The sequence below is a fragment of the Ornithorhynchus anatinus genome, chromosome 21 (genome assembly GCF_004115215.2).
Source record: "Ornithorhynchus anatinus isolate Pmale09 chromosome 21, mOrnAna1.pri.v4, whole genome shotgun sequence".
Lineage (NCBI taxonomy): Eukaryota > Metazoa > Chordata > Mammalia > Monotremata > Ornithorhynchidae > Ornithorhynchus > Ornithorhynchus anatinus.
In genome coordinates, this window is record NC_041748.1 from 1,627,132 (window position 1) to 1,655,105 (window position 27,974).

Below are 27,974 nucleotides of genomic sequence, written 5' to 3' on the forward strand. Positions count from 1 at the left end.
CGGGTATTGCATCCCTGTTTTACAGATGAGGAAACTGAGGCTCACCGAAGTAAAATGACTGGCCCAAGGTCACCCAGCAGGAGCAGGAAGAAGGAGGTGAGTCCCTGGGCTTCCCCTTGACTCTACTTATCGCCATCGTTCTCGTCCGTCCGTCTCCCCCGATTAGACCGTCAACCCGTCAAACGGCAGGGACCGTCTCTGTCTGTTGCCGACTTGTTCATTCCAAGCGCTTAGTGCAGTGCTCTGCACCTAGTAAGCGCTCAATAAATACTATTGCATGAATGAATGAATGAGTGGAGGAAGAGGGAGAAGGGGAGGAAGTCTGCTTTGATCTGTGAGAATCTGAATTCTGGAGAGCCCGGGTTAGCTCCAGCAGAGGGATGGTCCCATCTTTGACCTGAAATAATAATAATTATTATCATGGTTATTATTATTATCATTGTGCTTATTAATCGCTTCCTAGGTGGTAACTACAGTTCTAAGCGCTGGGGTAGGTACAAATATTCAAAGGGCAGGGACTGTATCTGTTGCAGATTTGTGCAATCCAAGCGCTTAGTACAGTGCTCTGCACATACACACGCACATACAGTAAGCGCTCAATAAATACTATTGAATGAATGAAAATTAATCAGGTTAGATAGTCTCTCCCTCACATAGGGCTCACAGTCGCCACCCCCATTTTACAGGCGAGGCCGGAGCGATGAGACGACTTCCCTGCGGCCGTCCAGCGGACATAAGGCAGAGCCAGGATTAGAACCCAGGTCCTCTGGCTCCCGGGCCCCATGCTTTGTCCATTAAGCCACGCTGCTTCCGTACACCCGCCATTACAGACAACGTGGGAGAGTCCCAACCTGGGAATCAGAGGAATCTGGGTCTGGAAGTCAGAGGACCTGCTGTGTGACCTTAGGCGAGTCATTTCACTTCTCTCGGAGAAGTAGCGCCGCTCAGTGCAAAGAACTCAGGCCTGGGAGTCAGAGGTCCTGGATTCTCATCCCAGCTCCACTGATTGTCTTCTGCGTGACCTTGGGCAAGCTACTTCACTTCTCCGGGCCTTAGTTTCTCCTCTGTAGAATGGGGGTGAAGACTGTGAGCCCCATATGGGCCGGGGGGCTGGATCCAACCTGACTGGATCTACCCTAGCTCCTAGTACAGTGGCTGCTAATAAGTGCTTAATAAATACCTTTTTTTTAAAAAAAAAGGGAGGGGGGGAAGGTAGAGGCTGGTCAGTTGTGGAGCCAAGGGGCTAACAACATCGCTAAAGTCCATCCTTTCCTCTCCATCTGAACTGCTACTTTGTTAATCCCAGCATTTATTCAATCCTGCCCAGATGACTGTATCAGCCTCCTCGCTGACCTCCCTCCCTCCTGTCTCTTCCCCCCTCCAGGGCATACTTGGCTCCGCTGCCCGGTTCACTTTTCTGCGAAAACGTTCGGGCCGCGTTTCTCCACTCCTCCAGACCCTTCGTTGGTTGCCCGTCCTCCTCGGCATCGAACGGAAACCGGTCACCGTCGGTTTTAAAGCCTCGATCTCCTCGCCCCCTCCGACCTCCCCTCGCCGGTCGTCTAGTCCAGCCCGGCCCGCAGGCTCCTCTCATGCCAACCTTCTCCCCGTCCCTCCGTCTCGTCTCTCTCGCCACCGACCTCTCGCCCACGTCCCGCCTCTGACCTGGAACTCCCTCCCTCCTCAAATCCACCACACAGTGACTCTCCCCCCTTCAAAGCCTTATTGAAGACCCGTCACCTCCTCCCAGAGACCTTCCCTGACTGCGCCCTCCTTTCTTCTTCTCCCCCTCCCTTCTGCGTCGTCTTGACCTTCTCCCTTTAATAATAATAATAATAATGATGTTGGTATTCTAACTGTTCTAAGCGCTGAGGTAGACACAGGGGAATCAGGTTGTCCCACGTGGGGCTCACAGTCTTCATCCCCATTTTACAGATGAGGTAACGGAGGCACCGAGAAGTTAAGTGACTCGCCCGCAGTCACCCAGCTGACAAGTGGCCGAGCCGGGATTCGAACCCATGACCTCTGACTCCAAAGCCCGCGCCCTTTCCACTGAGCCACGCTTTTACTCATCCCCCCTCCCAACCCCGTAGCCTTTATATGCGTATTTGTAGTTTTATTGATTTCTAGCTCCTTGTGGGCAGGGAATGTGTCTGCTTGCTGTTCTTTTGTCCTCTCCCAAGCGCTTATTCCAGTGCTCTGCACGCAGTAAGCGCTCAATGCCTTCAGTTGGCCGACCGACTGGCTCACTGGTGTTTAGGGAAGTGACCGCACACGTTTCACTGAGAAATAGCCCTTCCCTTGAATGTACCTAGTCGTCCGGCAAGGCCTAGCAAGCAGAGCCCGGGCCCGGGAAGCAGGGGACTTCTAATCCCGACTCCACCACCTGCCGTGTGACCTTGGGCAGCTCACTTCACTTCTCTGCGCCTCAGTTTCCCCCTCTGAAAAAGGGAGATTAAGCCTTGGAGCCCTACGTGGGGCAGGGGATGGTGTCCAGCCAGATGACCTCATCCCCACCCCAACGCCTTCTCCGAGGGGCAAGTTTTCTTCCCCATCCCCATGAGGAAGCCGAGGGCAGCGAGGGCGTTTCCTCATCCGCCGTGGGGCAATGGCCCCCGCCCGGAGGATTCTGGGATTGTTGTGTAAGGGCCTCGTTTTCCGATTGCGACTTCCTCCTTGGGGCGGGGGCCGGCTTGACCCCCGGGGGAGCAGGGAGGAGAGGGAGAGGAGAAAGAAGCTGACTGGAAAAAGCCGGTGGGGCAGTCATTCATTCAGTCAGTCAGTCGTATCTGTTGAGCGAGCGCTCGCTGTGTGCGGAGCGCTGTACTAAGCGCTTGGAAAGTCCAATTCGGCAACAGACAGAGACAATCCCTACCAACAACGGGTTCGCGGGGATGAGACTGCAGTGTCCCCCACGGCAGGGCTCGAGTTTTCTAACTCGACTGGACTCTCCCGAACGTTCAGGGCAGCTTCTCTCAAAAAAAGTCCGTCCACACCAAACAGAAACTCCTCTTGGATGGCTTTAAAGCCCTCCCTCGACCTCACCTTGCTTCTCTCCTACGACCCAGCCCGTACACTTCGCTCCTCTAGTACCTCCTCTCTCTGCCTCCACCTCCCTCCTCTCGCCCCCTCGCCCACGCCCTGCCTTTGGCCTGGAATCCCCTCCCTCCTCAAATCCGCCAGGCGATGACCCTCCCCATCTTCAAAGCCTTCCCGGAGGCCCGTCTCCTCCTCCGAGAGGCCTCCTCAGATTAAGCCCCGCTTTTCCTCATCTCCCGCTCCCTTCTGCGTCACGTTCCCTGTGCGCTTCCCCCCTCCCGGCCCCGCTGCACTTCCGTGCACATCTGTAATTTTACTTTATTCGCTTTGATATAATAATGTTGGTATCTGTTAAGCGCTCACTTTGTGCCGAGCCCTGTTCTAAGCGCTGCGGGTGGACACAGGGGAATCGGGTTGTCCCACGTGGGGCTCACAGTCCCCATTTTACGGATGAGGTCACTGAGGCCCAGAGAAGTTAAGTGACTTGCCCACAGTGATCTCTGTCTCCCCTCCTCTCGACTGTAAATTCGTCGTGGGCCGGGAATGTCCCTGTTTATTGTTGTGTCGTACTTTCCCAAGCGCACACGGTAAGCGCTCGATAAATACGACTGATCGAATGAACGCATGTTCCGCCCTGTCAGCTCCCTGAGGGCAGGGATAGAGTGTACTGGACGCTCCCAAGTGCTCAGCACGGTCTTCTGCACACAGTAGGTGCTTAGTAGTCAGTCAGCCAATCATCTTTAAGGTATTGTCTCTATCTGTTGCCGAATTGTATATTCCAAGCGCTTAGTACAGTGCTCTGCGCATAGTAAGCGCTCAATAAATGAATGAATCCCAAGAACTAAGCTCTTGGGGAAGTACAGTAGAACAGTGCTCTGCAAACAGTAAGCGCTCCGTGAGTACGATTGAATAAGCAGACGTGGGGTCAGTCAGTCGTATTTAATGGGCGCTTACTGTGTGCAGAGCACTGCACTAAGCGCTTGGGAGAGTCCCATAGAGCAACAAACAGACACGTTCCCTGCCCACGACGTGTTGACAGTCTAGAGGGGGAGACAGACGTGAACATAAATGATAAACGACGGATATGGGCATAAGGGGTGCGGGGCTGGGAGGGGGGAGGAAGAGAGGGAGCGAGTCGGGGCCACGCAGGAGGGAAGGGGAGAAGAGGAAAGGAGGGCGCAGTCAGGGAAGGCTTCTTGGAGGAGGAGATGGGCTTTTAATAAAGCTTGGAAGCGGGGGAGAGGGATGGTCTGCTCTATTTATTGCCATCGTTCCCGTCCGTCCGTCTCCCCCGATTAGACCGTCAACCCGTCAAACGGCAGGGACCGTCTCTATCTGTTGCCGACTTGTTCACTCCAAGCGCTTAGTACAGTGCTCTGCACATAGTAAGCGCTCGATAAACACTATCGAATGAGGTTTGAGGAGGGAGGGCCTACCGGGCCAGAGGCGGGACGTGAGCGAGAGGTCGGCGGCGAGAGAGACGAGACGGAGGGCGGTGAGGAGGTTGGCATTAGAGGAGCCGAGTGTGCGGGCCGGGTTGGAGTAGAAGGGCAGCGAGGCGGAGGGGGCGCGGGGATCGAGGGCTTTAAAGCCGCCGGCCGACCCGTTTCCGTCTGCTGCCGAGGTGGATGGGCAACCGCCGGAGGGTCCTGAGGAGTGGGGAAACGTGGCCTGAACGTTCTTGGAGAAAGTCAATCCGGGCAGCAAAGCGAAGTATGGACTGGACTGGAGTCGGGGGAGACGGGAGGCTGGGAGGTCAGCGAGGAGGCTGATGTAGTAATAATAATAGTGTTGGTATCTGTTAAGCGCTCACTCTGTGCAGAGCACCGTTCTAAGCGCTGGGGGAGATACGGGGTCATCAGGATGTCCCACGTGAGGCTCACAGTGAATCCCCATTTCCCAGATGAGGGAACCGAGGCCCAGAGAAGTGAAGTGACTGGCCCACAGTCACCCAGCTGACAGGCGGCAGAGCCGGGATTCGAACCCCTGACCTCTGACTCCAAAGCCCAAGCTCTTTCCACCGAGCCACGCTGAGAAGGCCGTTTCTGTGCCCCGAAGGGGCGGAAGCCAGATCGGAGGGGGCTGAAGCGAGAATTGGAAGGGAGGAAGTTGAGACGGCGGTGCAGACGACTCGCTCGAGGAGATCGGAGCAGAGGCGCTTCATCCACAACCGGAATTTATTCTGAAATGGCACGGCCTAGTGGAAAGAGGCCGGGCCTGGGAGTCGGAGGGACCTGGGTTCAGATTCCGGCTCCGCCGGGTGTCAGTTGGGTAACCTGGGGCGGGTCGTTGCACTTCTCTGTGCCTCAGTTCCCTCATCTGTCAAATGGGGATGAAGACTGCGAGGCTCACGAGGGACAACCTGGTGCCCCCGGATCTCCCCCAGCGCTCAGAACAGTGCACGTAGTAAGCGCTCGACAAATACCAACATCATTATTATTATTTCAGCGCCTGGCACCGGGCTGGACCGATTCCGCGGTGGTTATTATCCGTCTCCTCGCCCGATCATCCCCCGGGGGGGCGGTCAGCCGAGCTACCGTGACTCCAACCTCCGCTCCCTTCTCCGGACCACTGCCCGTCGCCCAAGAAACCGGTCGGGTCGGCCCAGCCGGAGGAGGGCGGTCGGCTGTGATGGAGCGGCACAGCCCCGGGGGACCTCCCGAGGGGGAGGCCGGAACCCCGACCCCTCCTCCTCCTCCGTCCGGAGGCCGAGGTGCCCTCCCCTCTCCCGTGGGCCTCTCGGACGGACGCTGACCAACTGCTGTTGATTTAAGTATTAATAATTAAGCCTCCCCCCCCAGCTCCACTTTGGAGCCGGTATTGCCGACGCGGGTTTCCTCTCTTTCTTCGGGCCCGATCGACTTCCTTTTTTCCGGCCGGTTATAAAATCCGCCTGCCCCGAGCCTCGTCAGAGCCCGGGACGGATCGCTGACCGAGACGGCGACGGGATGGTCGTTCCGATACGGACCTGGGCGGCCCTCGTGGCGCTCGTCGGCGTGGCCGGGGTCTGGGCCGCGAATCCGGGATTCGTGGTCAGGATCTCCCAGAAGGGACTGGATTATGGTAAAGGAAAACGCGTCTGGTCCATCTCCTCTCCCCGTCCCTCTGGCTCTCTCTGTCTCGGACCGTCTCTCCGGGTCTCTCTCTTTTTCTCGGGGTTCTCGCGGAGCGGCTCGGCCTAGCGGGTCGAGTTGGGGCCCGGGAGTCAGAGGATCCGGGTTCTCATCCCAGCCCCGCCAATTGCTGCGAGACCTTGGGCCGGTCACCCGGCTTCTCTTGGAGAGGCAAGGTGGCTCGGCGGATAGAGCCCGGGCCTGGGAGTCAGAGGATCCGGGTTCTAATCCCGACTCTGCCGAACGGTTGCTGTGAGACCTTGGGCCGGTCACTCGGCTCCTCTCGGAGAAGCAACGTGGCTCGGCGGAAAGAGCGCGGGCCCGGGAGTCAGAGGATCCGGGTTCCAATCCCGACTCTGCCGATCGGTTGCTGTGAGACCTCGGGCGTTTCACTTCTCTGGGCCTCAGTTCCCTCATCTAGAAAATGGGAATCGAGACCGTGAGCCCCATCTGGGACCAGAGCCTGTGCCCAACAGATTGTTATGCATCTCAGTGCTTAATACAGTGCCTGACCCGTAGTAAGCGCTTAACCAACACCACAGTCATTAAGCACTCATTAGGTGCCGTTGCTGACCGTCTCCCTGTCTAGACTGTAAGCTCATCATGGGCAGGGAACGTGTCCGCTAACTGGTGTCTTCGCCCCCGTTTTCCAGATGAGGTGACTGAGGCCCAGAGAAGTGAAGTGACTTGCCCGAGGTCACACAGCAGACGGGCGGAGGAGCCGGGATTAGAACCAAGGTCTTTTTGCCCCCAGGCTTAGGCCCTATCAGTTGATCATTAAGCACCTATGGTGTGTAGGACACTGTACTAAGCACTTGGGAGAGGACGATATAGTAGAAACAGTCCCCGCCGTGATGGGGCCGTCTAGTCTATAGATAGTACGTACTGAGCGCCTACAGCGGGCCGAGCTTGGGAACGTGCCTCAGAGTTAGTACTCGGTAGTCACTTAACTTCTCTGTACCTCGGTTTCCTCATCTGTGAAGCGGGGATTCAGTCCCTTTCCTCTCTCAGACCCCCTGGGGGGACAGGGTCTGTGTCCAATCTGATCACCTTGTACCTCCCCCAGCGCCTAGTACGGCGCCCGGCACGTGGTCGGCGCCTAACAAATACCCCAAAAGCAGGATGGTGTAGAGCGCGGGCTCTAACCACTCGGCCACGCTGCTTCTCTTGGTGGGAACGGCTCTCACCTGGGGACTGGTGGTAAGGAATGAACAAGTCGGTTTCTGAGCCCGGGGTCTGGTCGTGTGTGACCTTGGGTGAGTCACTTCACAACCTAGAGAAGCAGCTCGGCTCAGTGGAAAGAGCCCGGGCTTGGGAGTCCGAGGTCATGGGTTCGAACCCCGGCTCCGCCACCTGTCAGCTGGGTGACCGTGGGCGAGTCAGTTCACTTCTCTGTGCCTCGGTGACCTCATCTGGAAAATGGGGATTAAGACTGTGAGCCTCACGTGGGACAGTCTGATGACCCCGTATCTCCCCCAGCGCTTAGAACGGTGCTCTGCACAGAGTGAGCGCTTAACAGATACCAACGTTATTATCCCCGGGACAGCGCTTGACCCGTAACCGGCATTTAACAGCCACCGCCGTGATTACTAATCGAACGGCGGGCGATGGGTCTACCGACTGACTCTCTTCCGTCGGACTCTTCCAAGCGCTTAGTACAGCGCTCTGCGCAGAGTAAGCGCTCAAGAAACGCCACCGATTGCCCCCCACCCCAGACGGTCAGCTCCTTGCGGGCGGGGAACGTGTCTACCAACTCCGCTCCCACTGGCCTCTCCCAAGAGCTTAGTACAGTGTTCCGCACACAGTAAGCGCTCAGTAAATACCATCGATTGATTGATCCTGGAACCTCAGGGACTACAGGGTTAATGCCTAGAGCCCAAGTCTGAGAGTCAGAAGGTCAGGTGTTCTAATCCTGCCTCCGCCACTTGTCTGCTGGGTGACCTTGGGCATGTCACTTCACTTCTCTGGGCCTCAGTGACCTCATCTGTAAAATGGGGGGGAGAGACCGGGAGCCCCACGTGGGGCAACCTGATGACCCTGTATCTACCCCAGTGCTTAGAAAAGCGTTTGGCACATAGTAAGCGCTTAACAGATACCAACATTATTATTATTATCATTATTAAGTCCCTTTTGAGCCTCAGTTATCTCACCTGTAAAATGGGGATTGAGACAATGAGCCCCACACGGGACGGGGACAGAGTCCAGCTCGATTTGCTTGTATCCACCCCGGCGCTTAATACAGTGCCCGGCACATAGTAAGTGATTAACAAGCGCCATCATTGTTATTACAGAGCTTTATCTGAAGTCCTCCATGAGGATTATCGGCTAGAACTAATATCTCCCAAGTCTTTTAGCTCCGCTTGATAAACTTTCAATTAGACGGGAGATTTTATAACACAAAAGGCCAGTTGTGCCTGCTCTGAACTTCTGCTTAGAGAGCTGCCCTATTTGCAGGGCGCTTTGCTCAAAGCGTCCAAGACACCACCCCGCACATGGCCTAACGTTTACATTTACCAGATGTCTTGAACCACGCGATGACCGAATTTAGAGGGTAAACTGTAGCCATTAATCGCCAAGGCGTCTATCTGTTGCCGACTTGTTCATTCCAAGCGCTTAGTACAGTGCTCTGCGCATAGTAAGCGCTCAATAAATACTATTGAATGAGTGAATATTGAGCTGTAGAAGCAGGGTGGTCTAGTGGCTAGAGCCCTGGGAGGCAGAAGGACGTGGGTTCCAATCCCGGCCCCACCACTTGTCAGCTACGTGACTTTGGGCAGGTCACTTCACTTCTCTGGGCCTCAGTTGCCTCATCCGTAAAATGGGGATTAACTGGGAGCCTCACGCGGGGCGACCTGATGCCCCCGTATCTCTCTCCCCCAGCGCTTAGAACAGTGCTCTGCACATAGTAAGCGCTTAACAGATACCAACATTGGTATTATTATCATGAGCCCCCTTTGGGCCGGGGACTGTGTCCAATCTGAGTAGCTTCTACTTGCCCCAGCATTTAGTACGGTGCCTGGCACAAAGTAAGCGCTTAAGGAGAAGCAGCGTGGCTCAGTGGGAAGAGCCCGGGCTTCGGAGTAAGAGGCCATGGGTTCGATTCCCGGCTCTGCCACTTGTCGGCTGGGTGACCGCGGGCGAGTCGCTTCGCTTCTCTGGGCCTCGGTCACCTCATCCGTAAAATGGGGATTAACCGGGAGCCTCACGTGGGCCGACCCGATGACCCCGTATCTCCCCCGGCGCTTAGGCCGGTGCTCTGCACGCAGTAAGCGCTTAACAGACACCGACGTTATTATTATCCTGGCGCCTCCACTTGTCTGCCGTGTGACCTCGGGCCAGTCACTTCACTTCTCTGGGCCTCGGTTTCCTCATCTGTAAAATGGGGGATGAAGATCGGGAGCCCCGTTAGGGACGGGGACTCTGTCCGACTTGATTAGCCTGGATCTCCCCCGGCGCAGACGCGACCCTAGCCCTCGAGGAGTTGCCAGTCACCGTACTGAGCGCTTGGGAGGGTCCGGTAGGGTTAGCAGACACGGGTCCCGCGGTCAAGGCCCCCCGGGGCGAGGGGGAGGGCGGTGATGGCGGGGGGTCGGGCCCGTGTGACGGCGGCCCCCTCTCCCACGTCCCGGCAGCCCGCCAGGAGAGCATCGTGGCTCTGGAGAAGGAGCTGTTGAAGATCAACCTGCCCGACTTCTCGGGCTCCTTCAAGATCAAGCATTTTGGGAAAGGCCACTATGATTTCAACAGGTGAGGCCGGACCGGGGTGGGGGGTGGGGGCTGGGGGCGGGGGGCCGCACTGGGGGAGGGGAGGCCTGGGGGGGGGGGGGTCCCTCTGTCCTCCCGAGGGGGGTCACAGCGGCCTGGTGGTGGAGGGCATCCCTACTTCCCCCTCTCGTGGGGTAGAGAGACTATCTTGGGAAGGGGCTTCCTGGCAGTGGGGTATCTGGGGGGCCGGGGCTTCCTGGAAGTGGGGTTCCCCGGGGCGGTGGGCGTGGCTCGGTGGAAAGAGCCCGGGCTTCGGAGTCAGAGATCACGGGTTCGAATCCCGGCTCCGCCACTCGTCAGCTGCGTGACCGTGGGCGAGTCGCTTCGCTTCTCTGGGCCTCAGTGACCTCATCTGGAAAATGGGGACTGTGAGCCCCACGTGGGACAACCGGATTCCCCTGTGTCTACCCCGGCGCTTAGAACGGTGCTCTGCACATAGTAAGCGCTTACCAAATACCAACATTATTACTATTCTGGAAGTGAGGTACAGAGAGAAGCAGCGTGGCTCAGTGGAAAGAGCCCGGGCTTTGGAGTCAGAGGTCATGAGTTCGAATCCCAGCTCTGCCACTCGTCAGCTGCGTGACCGTGGGCGAGTCGCTTCACTTCTCTGGGCCTCAGTTCCCTCATCTGTAAAATGGGGATTAAGACTGTGAGCCCCACGTGGGACGACCTGATTCCCTTGTGTCTGCCCCGGCGCTTAGAACGGTGCTCGGCACATAGTAAGCGCTTAACAAATGCCAACATTATTATTATTAGCTTGGGGGTTGGGGGGGGGGGAGGTAACCTGGGGGTGGGCCTTCCTGGAAGCGGTCACCTGGGGGGGGGGGCTTCCTACTGAGAGCTCACCTCCTCCGGGAGGCCTTCCCAGACTGACACCCCCTTCCCTCTGCTCCTCCTCCCCTCTCCCTCCCCCTTCCCCTCCCCTCAGCACCGTGCTCATTTGTATGTATTATTTATTACCCTATTTATTTTGTTAATGAGGTGTACATCCCCTTCATTCTATTTTTCCTGATGATGTCGGTCCGGTTTTGTTTTGTCCTCTTTCCCTCTGCCGCCTGTCTCCCCCCTTGAGACCGTGGGCTCGTTATCGGGCAGGGACGGTCTCTATCTGTGGCCGAATTGTCCGTTCCAAGCGCTTAGCACAGTGCTCTGCACATAGTAAGCTCTCGATAAATATTATTAAATGGATGACTGAACGGAAGTGAGATGCCCGGAGGCGCAGGACTTCCTGGGAGGGAGGAAACGTGGGGGAGGGGCTTCCTGGAAGCGAGTCACCTGGGGTGGGGGGGCTTCCTTGGAGGGAAGTACCCTGGGGGTGGGAATTCCTGGGGCAGGAGAGAGCTACCCTTTGGGAGGGGCTTCCAAGGACCACCCAAAATGCTACCTGAGCACCTACTATGTGTGCGGAGCACTGTAGTGAGTGCTCGTGAGAATCCAGGAGAGTAACCGCAATCCCCACCCCCTCCCGGAGCTTCCAGTCTATCTTTTGGGTGCAGAGCACTGTACTGAGCACCGAGGGAGTCCCTCACAGCGAGTAGCCACAATCCCCACCACCTCTGAGGAGCTTTCGGTCTCTCGTGGGGGGTGCGGAGCACTGCGCCGAGCGCTCGGGAAGTCCAGGAGTGAGGACAGTCCAGTGCTCTGCACCGGGTAAGCGCTCAATAAACACGATGGAATGAATGAAGCTCGTGGCGGGCAGGGAACGTGTCTACCGAATCGGTTCAGCCGGACCCTCCCAAGCGCCGAGCCCAGTGCTCTGCCCACGGTAAGCGCTCAATAAACACGATGGGACGGATGAAGCCCGCTGTGGGCAGGGAGCGGGTCCACCAAATCGGTTCTATTGGACTCTCCCGAGAGCTTAGCCCAGTGCTCTGCACCCGGTAAGCGCTCAATAAATACGACTGCTTGAGTAGCCCCGGTCCCCGCCGCCTCCGAGAAGCCCTCCGCCTCCCTGGGTGGGGGGTGGGAGGAGGCAGGGGGTCCCGGGCCAAGTGAGGACGGTCTCTCTCTCTCTCTCTCTCTCTCTCGGCAGCCTGGAGATCAACAACTTCCGCCTGCCGACGTCTCAGATTAGCTTGCTGCCCGGCCAGGGGCTGAGGGTGGCCATGTCCAACGCCTTCATCCAGGTCTCCGGGCACTGGAAAGCGCGCAAAAATTTCATGTACGTCTCTTCATCCCCCGCCGCGGGTCCTCGTCAGAGGGGAGGGCTGGGCGGGGGGTCCGGGGGGAGCCGAGGAGGGGGGCTTTAATCCCCTCCCCACCTTGACGGGAGACCCTTGTGTCCAGAGGAGATGTGAGGCCTTCTCCGCTGGGTCATTCCCGGCTTGGTTTCGAATCGGTCCGCTCACGGCGTGTCCGTTTATCGTGGTATCGGACTCTCCCGGTACGGTAGGCGCTCGATAGATACGACTGACTGAATGGAAGAATGAATTTCTTGAGCGCTCACTGGCCGCAGAGCACGGGGCTGAAGCGCGGCGGCCTAGTGGAGAGAGCTCGGGGCCTGGGAGGCAGAGGATCCGTGTCCTAATTCCGGCTCCGTCACCGGTCTACAGGCAGCGGGCACTCGATCGACCGGTCAGTGATATTTACGGAGCACTTTCGGCGTGCAGGACGCTGTGCTAAGCGCGTGGGAGAGTGCGACACAACCTAACAGAATTAATAGAAGTAAACAGTAACAGAAATAAATAAATGACGGATGTGGACGGATGTGGTGTGGGGCTGGGAGCGGGGATGAATAAAGGGAGACATTCAGGGCGACGCAAGTCGGGATCGAGGGCTTTAAAGCCAACGGTGAGGCGTTTTTGTTTGATGCGAGGTGGATGGGAAACTCCCGGAGGGTCCCGAGGAGCGGGGCGACGTGGACTGAACGTTTTTGTAGAAAAATGATCCGGGCGGCAGAGTGAGGTCCGGACTGGAGGAGGGAGGCCGGGAGGTCGGCGAGCAGGCTGATACGGTCATCAAGGAGGGCTGGAATAAGTGCTTGGATTAACAGGAAGGCAGTTTGGATGGAGAGGAAAGGACGGATTTTAGCGATGCCGTGAAGGTGGAACCGACGGGATTTAATGCCGGATGGAATACGCGGGTTGAATGAGAGAGAGGAGCCGAGGAGGACGCCGAGGTTCCGGGCTTGTGAGACGGGAAGGAGGGCGGTGCCGTCTACGGTGACGGGACAGTCAGGGGGAGGACGGGGTTTGGGCGGGAAGACGAGGAGCTCTGTTTTGGACGCTTTAAGCTGGAGGGGACGGGAGGACCTCCGAGGAGAGCCGTCCCGGAGGCGGGAGGAGACGCGAGACCGCAGAGAGGGACAGAGATCGGGGCTGGAAATGGAGATTTGGGAATCATCCTCATAGAGGTGGTAGACTGTCAGCTCGGTGTGGGCAGGGAATGCTTCCGTTTATAATTCTGTTGCCCTCTCCCAAGCGTTCGGTCCAGTGCCCTGCACACGGTAAGCGCTCGGTAAATACGCTTGAATGAATGAACGACCACGGTTATTATCATTATCGTTACCGAGCGCCTAGGAAACTTCTCCGTCTCCTGTCTGCAGCAAGCTCAACGGTTCCTTCAATCTGAAGGTGGAAGGCCTGTCCATCATGACTGACCTCCATCTAGGCAGTGACCAGAACGGTCGTCCTACGGTCTCAGCTTCCGCTTGCAACAGTCAAATATCCAACGTCAAGGTGCATATCTCCGGACGCTTAAGGTACCGGAATCCCTTCGCCCCTCCCCGGGGTCCTCGCTTGGGGGTGAGCTCTCCGTGGGCAGGGAATTCGTCCTTTTGTTGTCGTATTGGACTCTCCCAAACGCTTCGTACAGTGCTCTGCACCCGGTAAGCGCTCAAAAAATACGATGGATTGAATGAATGAATAAATCAATTCCAGAGCCAGACATAAGTCCTGCGGGGCTGAGCGAGGGGGGGGTAAGAGGAGCAAATCCGAACGCAAGGGGAGACATAGAAGGGAGAGGGAGAAAGAAGAGGAAATGAGGGCTTGTTAATAATAATAACAATAGTAATGGTGTTTGTTAAGCGTTTACTATGTGCCAAGCACTGTTCGAAACACTGAGGTAGATACAAAATAATCAGGTTGTCCCACGTGGGGCTCACAGTCTTAATCCCCATTTTACAGATGAGGTCACTGAGGCACAGAGACGTTAAGTGACTTGCCCGAGATCTCACAGCAGACAAGTGGTGGAGCCGGGATTAGGACCAAGTCCGCGCTCTGCTTAGTCGCGGAGACAGTGTGGCCCAGTGGAAAGAGCCTGGGCCTGGGAGACAGAGGACGTGGGTTCTGATCCTGGCTCTGCCTCTTGTCTGCTGTGTGACTGTGGACCAGTCACTTCACATCTCTGGGCCTCGGTTTCCTCATCTGTAAAATGGGATTCAATCGCTGCTCTCTCTCCCTCTTAGACTGGGAGCCCCATGTGGGACAGGGATCGGGTCCCACCTGACGATCTTGCATCCACACCAGCGGATTTGTCCCCGTGAGGTTCTGGGTGATGGCGGGGGGCGGCGGGGGACACCGGCGGGAGAGCGCGACGGGGGCTGGAGGAAGCCCCCACCGCCCCGGGCTGACCCTCGGCCCCGGCCGCCGCCTCTCCCACCCTCCCCGCAGCTGGATCCTGAACCTCTTTCACAAAAAAATCGAGTCCAGGTTCCGCAAGTCCATGGAAGGCAAGGTGAGGGACCCTCAATGCCCGGAGACCCCCGCCACCTCCCCTCCCTCTCCCCTCGCGGGATCCGGGACCCCTTCCCATCCGACCCACCCCCCTCCCAACCCTCAGCTCCCGGCCTCGCTCTCGGCTCGGGGCCGGCGCCCGTGTCCCCCGGGGCCGCTGCGGGGGCGGGCGGGGAGCCGCCACAAAATGGCAGCCGCAGGACACCATCCCATGAAGCTGTGGGCCTGGGGGAGGGTGGGTGACATCACGTGGGTCTTGGTCGTCCCCTTCTCCCTCCTCTTCCTCATTACTCAGTCAGTCGGTGGTATTTATCGAGCGCTTACTGTGTGCAGAGCACTGGGGGAGGAATCCGACAGAGTCGGGAGATACAGTTCCCGCCCTCAAGGGGCTTCCGGTCGATCCCGCCACCGGTGATATTCACTGAGCGCCCGCTTCGGTTCCCCAGGAGGTCTGTGGGAAAGGGGTGTCCCCACCGGGTGGGGGGGGGGGACGGGAAGCCGGAGCCTCGGAATTTCTCTTTGCTTCCTCAGATCTGCGAAAAAGTGATGTCAGCGGCCCGCTCCAAACTCCAGCCCTACCTGCAGACTCTGCCAGGTGGGCGGGGGCGGATGGGGCCGGGGGCAGACGGGGACGGGGCAAACGGGGAGGGGGCGGGAAAGCGGGAGAGCAGGCGGGCTCCGTCTCGGGGACGGAGGGTCCTCTCGTGGGCCTCCACCCGGTCTCATTCAATCATCTCATTCTGCCGTATTTCTTGAGCGCTTACTATGTGGACTAAGCTCTGGGGAGAGGACAGTAGAAGAGTGAAGGGGCCCATTCCCTGCCCAAGACGCGGGTCTGGAGGTCTCCAGCCCTCCGGGGCCGAGTCGGCCGCTCGCCGCGGGTCGTCCCCCGTGGGCCGGCGCGGCTGGAGCCTGGTCACCCGCCCTGGGGCCTCTCCCCGCTGACCGCTGACCACAGCTGCCTCACGGGCTCCACGCAGAGCAATCGCTTCCTTCCTCTCCGGCCTCCACCTCACCACCCCACCCCTCGTCCCCCACACCCCACATACACACCACTCGATTCCGCTTTTCAAGTTTTCTTACAGCCACTTCCTCCTCCTTCTCCCCCTCCTCCCTCTTCTCTTCCTCTTCCTCCTCGTTCTCCTTTTCTTCCTTTTTCTCCTCTCTTTCTCCCTTATCACCTCCTCCTTCTCTCTTCATCCTCCCCCTCTTCTCTTCCTCCTCCATTTCCTCCTTTTCTCCTCCTCTTCCTCCTCCTCCTCCTTCCTTTTCTCTTCCCCCTCCTCCTCCTCCTTTTTTCCTCCTCTTCCTCCTCATCCTCCTTCTTTCCTTCCTTTTTCTCCTCTTTCTCCTTCTCACCTCCTCCTTCTCCTCTCTTCCTCCTCCCCCTCTTCTCTTCCTCCTCCTCCTCCTTCATTTCCTCTTTTTCTCCCCCTCTTCCTTCCCCTCCTCTCCTCCTCCTCCTTCTCCTCCTCCTCCTCCCCGCCTTCTCTTCCTCTTCCTTCTCTTCTTCCTTTTCTCCTCCTCCTTCTCCTCCCCCTCCTCCCTTTTCTCTCCCCCTCCTCCTTTTCCCCTCCTTCTCCTCCTCCTCTCTTCCTCTCCTCCTCTCCCCTCTTCTCTTCCGCTTCCTCCTCCTTCTCCTCCTCCCTCTTCTCTTCCTCCTCCTTCGCTTCTTCCTTTTCTCCTCCTCTTTCTCCTCCTCCTCCCTTTTCTCTTCCTCCTCCTCCTTTTCCCCTCCTTTTCCTCCTCTTCTTTCTCCTCCTCACCTCCTTCTCCTCCTCCTCCTCTCTTCCTTCTCCTCCTCTCCCCTCTTCTCATCCTTCTCCTCGTCCTTCTCCTCCTCCTCCCTCTTCTCTTCCTCCTCCTTTGTTTCTTCCTTTTCTCCTCCTCTTTCTCTTCCTCCTCCTTTTCCTCTCCCCCCCCCCCTTTTGCCTCCTTTTCCTCCTCCTCTTTCTCCTCCTTCTCCTCCTCTTCCACCTCTTCCCCCCGGCCCGGGATCGAACGGGCCATCGATCATTCAACCAAACGGTCCTTCTCTTGTCGCCCAGTGACAGCCAAGATCGACAAGGTGGCCGGCATCGACTATGCCCTGGTCCACCCGCCCAAGAGCTCGGCCTCCACCCTGGACGTCGGGCTGAAGGTGCGGGGTTCGGCCGGGGGGGGGGGGGGATTCCCGGATCTGGGGGCGGCGACGGGGGTCTCTAGGCTGGGTTCGTCTGGGGGACTCTGAGGCCGGAAGCTCCAGTCCGTCAGCTCTCTGAGGGCTGGGGAACGTGACTGCCGACTTCTGTATCGGACTCTCCCAAGCGCTCAGTTCAGTGTTCGGCACACGGGAAACGCTCAATAACTACCGCTGATGGACGGATAGCCTGTCAGCTCCTTGTGGGCAGGGAACGTGGCTACCAGCTCTGTTGGATTGGACTCTCCGAAGCGCTCAGTATGATCCTCTGCACACAGGAAGCGCTCAATAAATAGCTCCGATTGACCGATTGTCCTCTAAACCATAAGCTCGATGTGAGCAGGGAACGTATCTATCAACTCTATTATACTGGACACTCCCAAGCGCTCCGTACACTGCTCTGAACACCGCGAGTGCTCAATTAAGTACCACTGATGGATTGATTGGCCGTCCTCTAGACTGTAAGCTCGTCGTGAAGCAGCCTGGCCTAGTGGATAGAGCACAGGCCTGGGAGTCACGAGGTCCCGGGTTCTAATCCCGGCTCTGCAACCAGCCTGCTGAGTGACCTTGGGCAAGTCGTTACACTTCTCTGGGGCTCAGTTCCCCTACCTGAAAAATCCCAGGCCTGGGCTCTTTCCACTAGGCCGGGCGTTTGTTAAAAACGTTAGGAGATAGAAGATCATCAGGTTGGACACAGTCCCTGTCCCTCATGAAGCTCTTTATCTAAGGGGGAGGGAAAACGGGGATCGAATCCCCATTTTACAGATTTGGAAAGTGAGAGAAGGGAAGCGACCGGCCCAAGGTCACCCGGCAGGCAGGGATCAGAGCCGGGATTAGAACTCAGGGCCCCGGACTGACATGCCTGGTGCTCCCTTCTTCAGGCTTCACTGCTCCAGGGACCCGGGGTTTTGAACCCTCACTGCTAAATCCCTAACGGTTGTTTTCTCAGCAATCGATCGATCCGCGGTATTTTTTGAGCGCTTACTGTGTGCAGAGCCCTATGTTAAACGTTTAGGAGAGGACAGTAGAGTGAGTAAACCCGATTTCTGCTCTCAGAGAGCTGCCAATCAATCAATCAGTGGTATTTATTGAGCGCTTACTATATGCAGAACACTCGACTGAGCAATTTTGGGAGAATACAGTAGAGCAGAATTGGTCGCCATGTTCCCTGCCCACAAGGAGCTTCAGCTCTAACCATCCAACAGTGGTTTTATTGAGCGCTTACTGAGTGCAGAGCCGCCGCACTGAGCGCTTGGGAGAGTCCGGTAGAGTCGGCAGGTACGTTCCCTGCCCTCGGGGAGCTGGCAATCTACCGTACGCAGAGCCCTGGACTTGGAAAGGTCCGATAGAGTCGGTAGAGACATTCGCTGCCCTCCAGGAGCTTTCAGTCTACCGTGTGCAGAGCAGTGTACTGAGCGCTCTGGGGAGCCCGACAGAGTCAAAAGACAGATTCCCCGCCCTTGAGGAACTCCAGCGTGACCCTCTCCTCCCCCTGGTCCTTCTCTAGGGCGAATTTTTCAATCTGAACCAGCGGTCCCCGCCTCCCTTCGCTCCCCCTGAGCTGAATTTCCCTCCGGCCTCGGACCGCATGGCCTACTTCGGGGTCTCGGATTACTTCTTCAACACCGCCTTCTCCGTCTACCACAAGGCCGGGGCCTTAAGGCTCTCCGTCTCCGACGACATGGTGAGATGTCGGGGGTCGGCGGTGGAGGAGGGGGGTTGCTGATCGGGGAGCGGCCGTTGAGGTCGTAGGGAACAGGTGGACGGTCCCCCGCCTCACGTCCCCCCGGGGAGAGGCGGGCACTCATTCAGTCGTATTTATTGAGTACTTTCTGTGGGCGGAGCACTGTACTGAGCACTTGGGAGAGTCCAGTACAGCAAGCAGACGCGTTCCCCGCCCACGATGAGCCGACAATATTGAAGGGGAGACGGACATTCATAGAAATAAATCAATGACGGATCGGGAGCGCCGCGGGGGCGGGAGGCGGGATGAATGACGGGAGCGAGTCAGGGCGACGCAGAAGAGGGTGGGAGGAGAGGAAAAGGGGGGCTTTAGTCCGGGAAGGCCTCCCGGAGGAGACGGGCCGGGTCCGATGGTAAAGCCGACGGTGAGGAGTTTTTGTCCGATGCAGAGACGGATGGGCAACCGCCGGAGGGTCTTGGGGAGAGGGGAAACGTGGCCTGAACGTTTCTGTAGAAAAATGAGGCGGGCAGCAGAGTGAAGTGTGGACTGGAGTGGGGAGAAACAGGAGGCTGAAGCAGGAATCGAGGTGGGACAGGAGAAGTTCAGTAGTATTTATTGAGCGCTTACTGTGTGCAGAGCACTGTACTCAGCACTTGGAATGGACAAATCGGTAACAGATACAGACAGTCCCTGCCCTGTGACAGGTTTACAATCTAATTTAAGTCTAAGTCTAAGAAGTGCTCGGATTAACGTGCACGTGTGTGCATAAGCCCGTCAACGGGCAGGGATTGTCTCTATCTGTTGCCCAAGTGTCCATTCAAAGCGCTTAGTACAGTGCTCTGCACGTAGTAAGCGCTCCGTAAATACTAGTGAATGACTATATTGGCGCGTGCGCATATAAGCGTGCATGTATACGCATGAGTGTGCCTTAAGGGGGAGGAAAACACCCCAGTTAAATTCCCTTCGTACCGACGAGGGAACTGAGGCCCAGAGAAGTGAAATGGCCGGCCTAAGGTCACCCGGCAGACACGTGGAGGAGCCGGGATTAGAACCCGGGTCTCCCGACTCCCGGACTCTCTCCGCTAGCCTCCGGCTGCTTCTCTAAGAGGAAGTGGGTGGGTGGGGGACGGTGGGTGGGGGCGGGAGACGCTTCCCGGATGATTTCCGTCTCTGTTATTGCAGATTCCGAAGGAGTCCAAAATCCGTTTGAACACGGCGTCTTTCGGGGGGCTGATCCCTCAGGTAAGGACCCCAACACACAACGACCCCGCAACGAGCTGATGGTCTAGAGGATGAATTGGGGAAGCCCCCCGCCGGAGGCCGGCGGTGACCCCGGGCAAGTCACTTCACTTCTCTGGCCCTCATTTTCCTCAACTGGGAACGGGGATTAGGACCATGGGCCCCAAGGGGGACAGGGACCCTGTCTAACCCCGTCGGCTTGTGTCGGCGCTCGGTACGGAGCCTGGCACCTAGTTAGGGGTTAACAGATGCCATTTAAGAAAAAAATAAACATCTGGGGGCCTCAGTTCCCTCATCTGTAAAATGGGGATTAAGACCGTGAGCCCCACATGAGATAGGGACTGTGTCCAACCTGCTCAGCTGGGGGACACACATAGTAAGCGCTTAACAAATACCATAAAAAGAAAAAGAAAACTTCTCTGTGCCTCAGTTCCCTCCTCTGTCAAACGAGGATGAAGTCTGTGAGCCCCACGTGGGACCGGGACTGTGCCCAACCCGATGACCTTGTATCTCCCCTGTCGCTTAGTACAGTGCCCGGCACACCGTAAGCACTTAAATACCCCTGGAAAAAGAAAAAAACCTGCTCCGTGCCTCAGTCCCTTCATCTGTAAAATGAGGATTAAGACTGTGAGCCCCACACGGGACGCGGACCGCGTCCAACCCGATCAGCTTGTATCTCCCTCGGCGCTTAGGACGGTGCCCGGCACATAGTGAGCGCTTCGCTTCTCTGTGCCTCAGTTATCTCCTCTGTAAAATCGGGATTAAGACTGTGAGCCCCACGTGGGACAACCTGATTACCTTAGAGCGGTGCTTGGCGCGTAGTGAGCGCTCGACAAATACCGTCATTATTATTTTTAATGAATACCGTTAAAGAAAAACTTCTCTGGACCTCAGTTCCCTCATCTGTCAAATGGGGATGAAGACCGTGAGCCCCGCGTGGGACCACCTGATGACCTTGTATCCCCCCCCCCCCCCAGCGCTTAGAACGGTGCCTGGAGCATAGTAAGCGCTTAAGAAATACCGTCATTAATCCCGGCTCTGCCACTTGTCGGCTGTGTGTCTGTGGCCAAGTCACTTCACCCCTCTGTGCCTCAGCTATCTCATCTGTAAAGTGGGGATCGAGACCGTGAGCCCCACGTGGGACAACCTGATTCCCCTGTGTCTACCCCAGCGCTTAGACCGGTGCTCCGCACACAGTAAGCGCTTAACAAATGCCAACAAACATTATTAACGAATACCATTTTAAAACCAACTTCTGTGGGCCTCAGTTCCCTCACCCGGCAAAGGGGGGTTAAGACGGCCCGCCCCAGCGAGGGAGGGGCTCGTTCTCAGCGTCTCCCGGGGACGCCTTCCCTCTCCCCCGCAGCTGGCGAAGACGTACCCCAACGTGGCCATGAAGCTCGTCGTGTCGACGGCCGCGGCTCCCTCGCTGTCCATCCGGCCGGGCAGCCTGAACCTCGGCCCGGACCTGGACGTCGAGGCCCTGGCCCTCCCGCCCAACGCTTCCGAAGTTCCGCTCTTCCTCCTCGGCCTGGTCAGCGGCCCCGCGGCGACGGGGGGCGGACGGGGGAGATCGGCCGATCGCCCCGAGAGGCGGCGCGGCCCGGCGGCTGCAGCCCGGGCCCGGCTTCCCGTCCCGGCTCTGCCCGCTCCGCGACCTCGGGCCGGTCGCGGAGAAGCGGCGCGGCTCAGTGGCAGGAGCCCGGGCTTGGGAGTCGGGGGTCGGGGGTTCTAATCCCGGCTCCGCCGCTTGTCGGCTGGGTGACCGTGGGCCAGTCGCTTCGCTTCGCTGGGCCTCGGTTCCCTCATCTGGAAAATGGGGATGAAGAGCGGGAGCCCCGCGGGAGACCATCTGATCACCTCGAATCTCCCCCAGCGCTTAGAACGGTGCTCGGCGCATACCGTCGTTATTATCATTATTATCATATAGAGAAGCAGCGGGGCTCAGTGGAAAGACCCCGGGCTTGGGAGTCGGGGGTCATGGGTTCGAATCCCGGCTCTGCCACTGGTCAGCTGGGTGACTGTGGGCAAAGTCACTTCACTTCTCGGGGCCTCAGTTACCTCCTCTGGAAAATGGGGATGAAGACCGTGAGCCTCATGTGGGACAAACTGATGACCCTGTATCTACCCCAGGGCTTAGAACAGTGCTCGGCACATAGTAAGCGCTTAACAAATACCAACGTTATTGGTATTATTATTATTATTGTTCCCTTCTCTCAGAGAAGGAGTGCGGCCGAACAGAAGGAGCCCGGTCCTGGGAGTCAGAAGGACCTGGGTTCAGTAATTCATTCGATCGTGTTTATCGAACGCTTTCTGGGCGCAGAACGCTGGACTAAGCGGTGGGGAGAGCCCAGTCGAACGATAGAACTGACCCATCCCCTGCCCACAAGGAGCTGACGGTCTAATAATGTTGGTATTTGTTAAGCGCTTCCTATGTGCAGAGCACCGTTCTAAGCGCCGGGGGAGACACAGGGGAATCAGGTCGTCCCCCGTGGGGCTCACAGTCTTCATCCCCATTTTACAGATGAGGGAACTGAGGCCCGGAGAAGTGAAGTGACTCGCCCACAGTCACGCAGCTGACAAGTGGCAGAGCCGGGATTCGAACTCGTGACCTCTGACTCCAAAGCCCGTGCTCTTTCCACTGAGCCACGCTGCTTCTAGAGGGGGAGAGGGGGAGATCGAGATCCCGTCTCGGGTGGGGAGGGAGGAGCCCGAGTGTCCTCCCACAGTGTACCGCGGTTCGCGGCCCTTGTCGTTTCAGTCCACCAACGCCTCGGTCGAGGTGGGCGTGAGGGGAGCCAACATTTTCGGGTCAACCAAGTTGGGCAGGTAAGAAGGATCTTCTTCATTCATTCGGTCGTATTTATTGAGCGCTTACCGTGTGCAGAGCGCTGGACTGAGCGCTCGGGGGAGGACGATACAACCATAAACAGACACATTCCCTGCCCACGCGAGCTTACAGTCGTCACAGACCTCGCCCGCGTCCTGGGAGCGGGAGCTGCGGTCAGAGGGGAAAGCGTCACAGGAGATTGTCCGTGAATCCGTGGAGGTATTTAATGAACACCTATTGTGTGCCGAAGAGCACTGTACTGAGCGCTTGGGAGAGGACAATAGAGCCAGTAGATGTGATCCTCGTCCTCAACCAGTTTTTCAACCGTCAGTTCTATTTTTCGAGTGCTTACTTTGTGCCGAACACTGTACTGAGCACTTGGGAGAGGCCAGTAGAGTCAGTGGACACGATCCCTGGCCTTTGAGGAGCTGACAGTCTACCGATCCATCACGTGCATTTATTGAGCGCTCACTGGGTGCAGAGCACTGTCCTAAGCGCTAGGGAGAATACAACAAGAAACAGACGCGTTCCCTGCCCACAGGTTTAGAGGGCTTCACCCCCATTTTACAGACGAAGGAACTGAGGCCCAGAGAAGTGAAGTGACTGGCCCAAGGTCACCCAGCAGATAAGGGGCCGAGTCGGGATTAGAACCCAGGTCCTTCTGACTCCCAGGCCTGGGTTCTAGCCACAAGCCCTCGCTGCTTCTCTAAGGGAAGTGAAGTGTTTCGTCTCAAGGTCACCCGGCCGACAAGTGAGAAGCCATGTGGACTCTGGGAGCCAGAAGGTGATGGGTTCTAATCACGCCTCCGCCACTTGTCTGCTTTGTAACCTCGGTCAAGTCACTTTACTTCTCTGGGCCTCAGTGGCCTCATCTGGAGAAAGGGGATGGAGACCGTGAGCCCCACGTGGGACAGGGACTGGGTCCAATCCCATTTGCTTGCATCCACCCCAGCGCTTAGTGCAGGGCTTGGCCCATAGTAAGCATTTAAAAAATGCCATCATCCTTATTATTATTATTAAATGCCATAATTACAAAGTGGCGGAGGCGGGATTAGAACCCAGGTCCCTCCCAATCCCGGGCCCAGGCTCTAACCACTAGCCCACGGTGCTCTCGGTGGGTTCGGGTGGTTGGGATAGAGCTCATTTTGCTCTCTGGAAGCCCCTTGAAAGATGTTATCCCCCAACAAACACACTCTCGATTCCTCTGGAGACCCTCACCATTTTTAGCCCCCAAAGGACAGGCTAAAATCTGGGGGATTTTCCTTCTCACTGGGGTGGGGGTGATTGTTCAGAGCCCCCCTCCCCTCAACATCCCCTTCACCTCAGCCCTCTCCCTCCTTCTACCCTTCACCTCCGCCACCTTTCCCCTCTTCCCTCAGCCCCGCAGCCCTTCCGTCCCCAACGGCAATTTATTTATTTCGATCAGTGTCCGTCTCCCCCTCTAGGCCCTCAGCTCCTTGTGGGCGGGGAATTTGTCTACCCACCCTGTTCTAGTGTCCTCTCCCGAGCGCTTAGTACAGTGCTCTGCACAGGGTAAGCGCTCGATAGATACCATCGATGGATGGATCGATCGGGAGAGGCGGAGAGCGAATTTCAGGGGAAATCTCCTTCCATGCTTCTCGCCTGTGATTTCCTCCTCTGTAGGTTGAATCTGGAGCTGAAGCAATCGTCTGTGGGCCCTTTTTCGGTGAGTTTAGGGGCCCGGGGGGCGTAGGAGGTGGGAGTTTAGAGGTTTTGGGGGGGTGGGGGGTGGGAAGTAACCCCCGAGTGAGAAGCAGTGCGGCCTGATGGATGGAGCCCAGGTCTAGGAGTCAGAAGGACCCGGGTTCTCATTCCCGCTCCGCCACTTACCTGCTGCGTGACCTTGGGCATGCCACGACTTTTCTGTGCCTCAGTCTCCTCACCTGAAAAATGGAGATTAAAACTGCGAGCCCCACGGGGGACATGGATTGTGTCCAGAGTGATTCGCTTGTACCTCCCCCAGCGCTTAGTACAGTCGCTTGGCACTTAGTAAGCGCTTGACAAACACCATCCTGAAAAAACAACAGAAAACCGGGACCTGGGAGTCAGAGAAGCTGGGTTCTCATCTCCGCTCTTTCAAGTCTTCTGGGTGACCTTGGGCAAGTCACTTCATTTCTTTCAGGGAAGCAGCGTGGCCCGGGGGATAGAGTCCGGGCCTGGGAGTCAGAAGGAGCCGGGATGAGAACCCAGGACCTTTGACTCCCAGGCCCGGGCGCTGCCCACTGTATCACCATGGTTGTCGTGTTCACCGTCCCTGGGCGGCCCCCGGTGATGTCACCCCCGCTCCTCACCCCTCCTCACCTTTTGGGGGGACCCTGACTCTCACCCTCTGACCCACCCGGACCTCCCTCCCCCACCTGGTCCTCCCTGCAGGTGACCCTCCTGGAGGCCGTCATGAACTTCTATGTCTCCCAGGTTCTGCTTCCGAAGGCCAATGGTAAGGCACCCCCAACCCCGGGAACTAGTTGAGGGGGTCAGGGCCTCCCCCACCTCCTCCCGCCCCCTTGCCCCAACATCCTACCCCCCAACCCCGGCCCAGCTCCTCCAGGGGGCACGGGAAACGGACACACGACCCCACTCCTCCCTCACCCTGCCGCACAGGCGGAAGACTGAGGGGGGAAAGAGAGATGGAGGAGAGAAAAGGAAAGAAGAGAGACAGAGGGAGAAAGACAGAGAGAGAAAGGAGAGGTGGAGGAGAGAAAAGGAAAGAGGAGAGAGACTGAGGGGGAAAGATAGAGTGAGAAAGGAGAGATGGAGAAGAGAAAAGGAAAGACGAGAGAGACAGAGGAGAAAGAGAGAGAAAGGAGAGGTGGAGAGAAAAGGAAAGAAGAGAGAGACTGAGGGGGAAAGACATAGACAGAGAGGCCCAGTGAAAAAGGAGAGTTAGAGGGGAGAGAGAAAAGGAAAGAGGAGGGAGATTGAGGGAGGAAGACGGAGAGACAAAGAGGTCCAGAGAGAAAGGAGAGATGGAGGAGAGAGAGAAAAGGAAAGGGGAGAGAGACAGAGGGAGAAGGGCAGAAAGAGAAAAGGAAAGACGAGAGAGGCTGAGGAAGACAGAGAGACAAAGAGGCTCAGGGAGAAAGGGGAGATAGGGGAAAGAGAAAAAAGGAAAGGGGAGAGAGACTGAGGGAGAAAGACAGAGAGAGAAAAAAGAGGTGGAGGAAAGTAAAGGAGAGACAAGAGAGACAGAGGGAAAAAGAGAGAAAGGAGAGATGGAGGAGAGAGAGAGAAAAGGAAAGAGGAGGGAGATTGAGGGAGGAAGACAGAGAGACAAAGAGACCAGAGAGAAAGGAGAGATAGAGGAGAGAGAGAAAAGGAAAGGGCAGAGAGATAGAGGGAGAAAGACAGAGAGAAAAAGGAGAGGTGGAGGAGAGAAAAAGAAGAGACGGGGGGGAAAGACAGAAAAAGGAGAGATGGAGAAGAGAAAAAGAAAGACGAGAGAGAGAGAGAGAGAGGGAGAGAGAGAAAGGAGAGGTGGAGGAGAGAAAAGGAAAGAGGAGAGAGACTGAGGAAGAAAGACAGAGACAAAGAGGTCCAGAGAGAGAGGAGAGATAGAGGAGAGAGAGAAAAGGAGAGGGGAGACTGAGGGAGAGAGAGGGAGAGAGAAAGAGGCCCAGAGAGAAAGGAGAGGGAGGGGAGAGAGTAAAAAGGAAAGGGGAGGGAGACTGAGGGAAGAAAGACAGGGAGAGAATGGAGAGATGGAGGAGAATAAAGGAAAGATGAGAGAGACAGAAGGAGAAAGACAGAGAGAGAATGGAGAGATGGAGGAGAGAAAAGGAAAGACGAGAGAGACGGGGGGAGAAAGAGGCAGGGAGAGAAAGGAGAGCAAGGCCGGTGAGGGGCAGCGGGAGGCCGGGGCGGGGGGGGGAGATGAGAAGCCCACGGTAGCCCCCCGGGGGCCGCTCGCCCCTGTCCTGGCCGCCCCCGGCCCTCCCCTCTGTCAGCCATTCCCCACCACGGGCCGCCTTGTCTCCCTCCACAGAGAGGCTGGAGAAGGGCTTCCCGTTACCTCTGTTCCAAAAGCTCCAACTGTCCAACCTCGTCCTTCAGCCGCTGCAGGTGAGGCGGACCCCGTCCCCCCTTCCGACCGTCCCCCAGCCTCCCCCGCCGACACCCAGAGACCCTCCTCGGTGCCCAGGGGCACTGGAAGACTCCGTCTGAGTCGGTTAGACGTGATTCCTGTCCTCAAGGAGCTCACCGTCCACTAAGTGTGGAGAGCACTGTGCTGAGCGATTGGGAGAGTCCTATAGAGTTAGTACAACAATCTCCACCACGGATTATATATTATCATCTCGGCAGCGAGGCTTAGTGGAAAGAGCCCGGGCTTGGGAGCCCGGGGTCGTGGGTTCTAATCCCGGCTCCTCCCCTTGCCAGTTGTGTGACCTCGGGCAAGTCACTTCGCTTCTCTGTGCCTCAGTTCCCTCGTCTGTAAAATGGAGATCAAAAGTGTGAGCCTCACGTGAGACAACCTGATTACCCCGTATCTACCCCGGCCCTTAGAACAGTGCTTGGCACGTAGTAAGCGCTTAACAACACCATCACTATTCTTACTATTATCTCTCCCGGCGCTTAATACGGCACACGTAGTAAGCGCTTAACAGTACTCTCCCGAGCGCTTAGAACGGTGCTCCGCATCCAGTAAGCTTTCGATAAATCCCATCGAATTGAATGAATGAAGTACCAGAGTTCTTATTATTATGTCGATTTGATCTGGGATCTACCCCGGCGCTTAGTAGAGTGCCTGGCGCATAGGGAGCGCTCAACAAATAGCACGGTTGGCATCATCGTCGTTCCGATTCCGGTCCAGGGGTTGAATGCTCGTTCTGATTTCTCCCCAGAACTTCCTGCTGCTCGGGGCCGATATCCACCACGGATGATGGAGCCCGAGAACTTGGGCGGGGGTCGCTTTTCTGGACGGGTTGGTGGGGGACGGGTGTCGTCACAGTAGTTGGGGAGGGGGAAGGGATGAAATTTTAAGGTACGGGGGCGGGGGACCACCGCCAGCTACAGAATAAACTCACTTTGAACACATTCTCTCTCTGCGTTTTTATAAATCCCCCGGCTGTTAAGATTCTTCTTCAAATGATTCATTCCTTCATCCATTCGATAGTATTTATCGAGCGCTTACTATGTGCAGGGCACTGTACTAAGCGCTTGGAATGGACAAGTCGGCAACAGATAGAGACGGTGTCTGCCCTCCGACGGGCTTACGGTCTAATCGGGGGAGACGGGAGGAATGAATGAAGACGCCTAGAGAAGCAGCGTGGCTCAGTATCGTTACGTGGGACCACCTGATGGCCTTGTATCCTCTCCAGCGCTTCGATCAGTGCTTGGCACACAGTGAGCGCTTAACCGACGCCTTCATCATCATTATTCTTCTTACAAGCAGTGACATGCTCCTCCAGCCCTTTCTACAGCCCCTTGTCAGCTG

The 27,974-nt window shown here is 57.1% G+C and overlaps 1 protein-coding gene across 1 annotated transcript; it reads left to right on the forward strand.

Moving 5' to 3' along the window:
• Positions 1-5,842: 5,842 nt before the first annotated feature.
• Positions 5,843-27,574, forward strand: LOC103166655 (bactericidal permeability-increasing protein-like). The gene is made up of 15 exons (XM_029048634.2): positions 5,843-6,102; positions 9,785-9,899; positions 11,950-12,078; positions 13,462-13,617; positions 14,528-14,591; positions 15,122-15,185; positions 16,639-16,730; positions 18,277-18,453; positions 19,636-19,695; positions 21,059-21,226; positions 22,454-22,521; positions 24,167-24,209; positions 24,917-24,980; positions 26,526-26,602; positions 27,382-27,574. Exons 1-15 carry the CDS (start codon positions 5,988-5,990, stop codon positions 27,418-27,420), a joined length of 1,431 nt encoding a protein of 476 aa, XP_028904467.1. The 5' UTR covers positions 5,843-5,987; the 3' UTR covers positions 27,421-27,574.
• Positions 27,575-27,974: the final 400 nt, after the last annotated feature.

Coding starts and splice junctions, on each gene's coding strand:
- LOC103166655 (XM_029048634.2), top strand. CDS start 5,988: ATGGTCGTTCCGATACGGACCTGGGCGGCCCTCGTGGCGCTCGTCGGC. Junction 6,103..9,784: donor CCAGAAGGGACTGGATTATG/GTAAAGGAAAAC, acceptor ACGTCCCGGCAG/CCCGCCAGGAGAGCATCGTG. Junction 12,079..13,461: donor AAAGCGCGCAAAAATTTCAT/GTACGTCTCTTC, acceptor TCCTGTCTGCAG/CAAGCTCAACGGTTCCTTCA.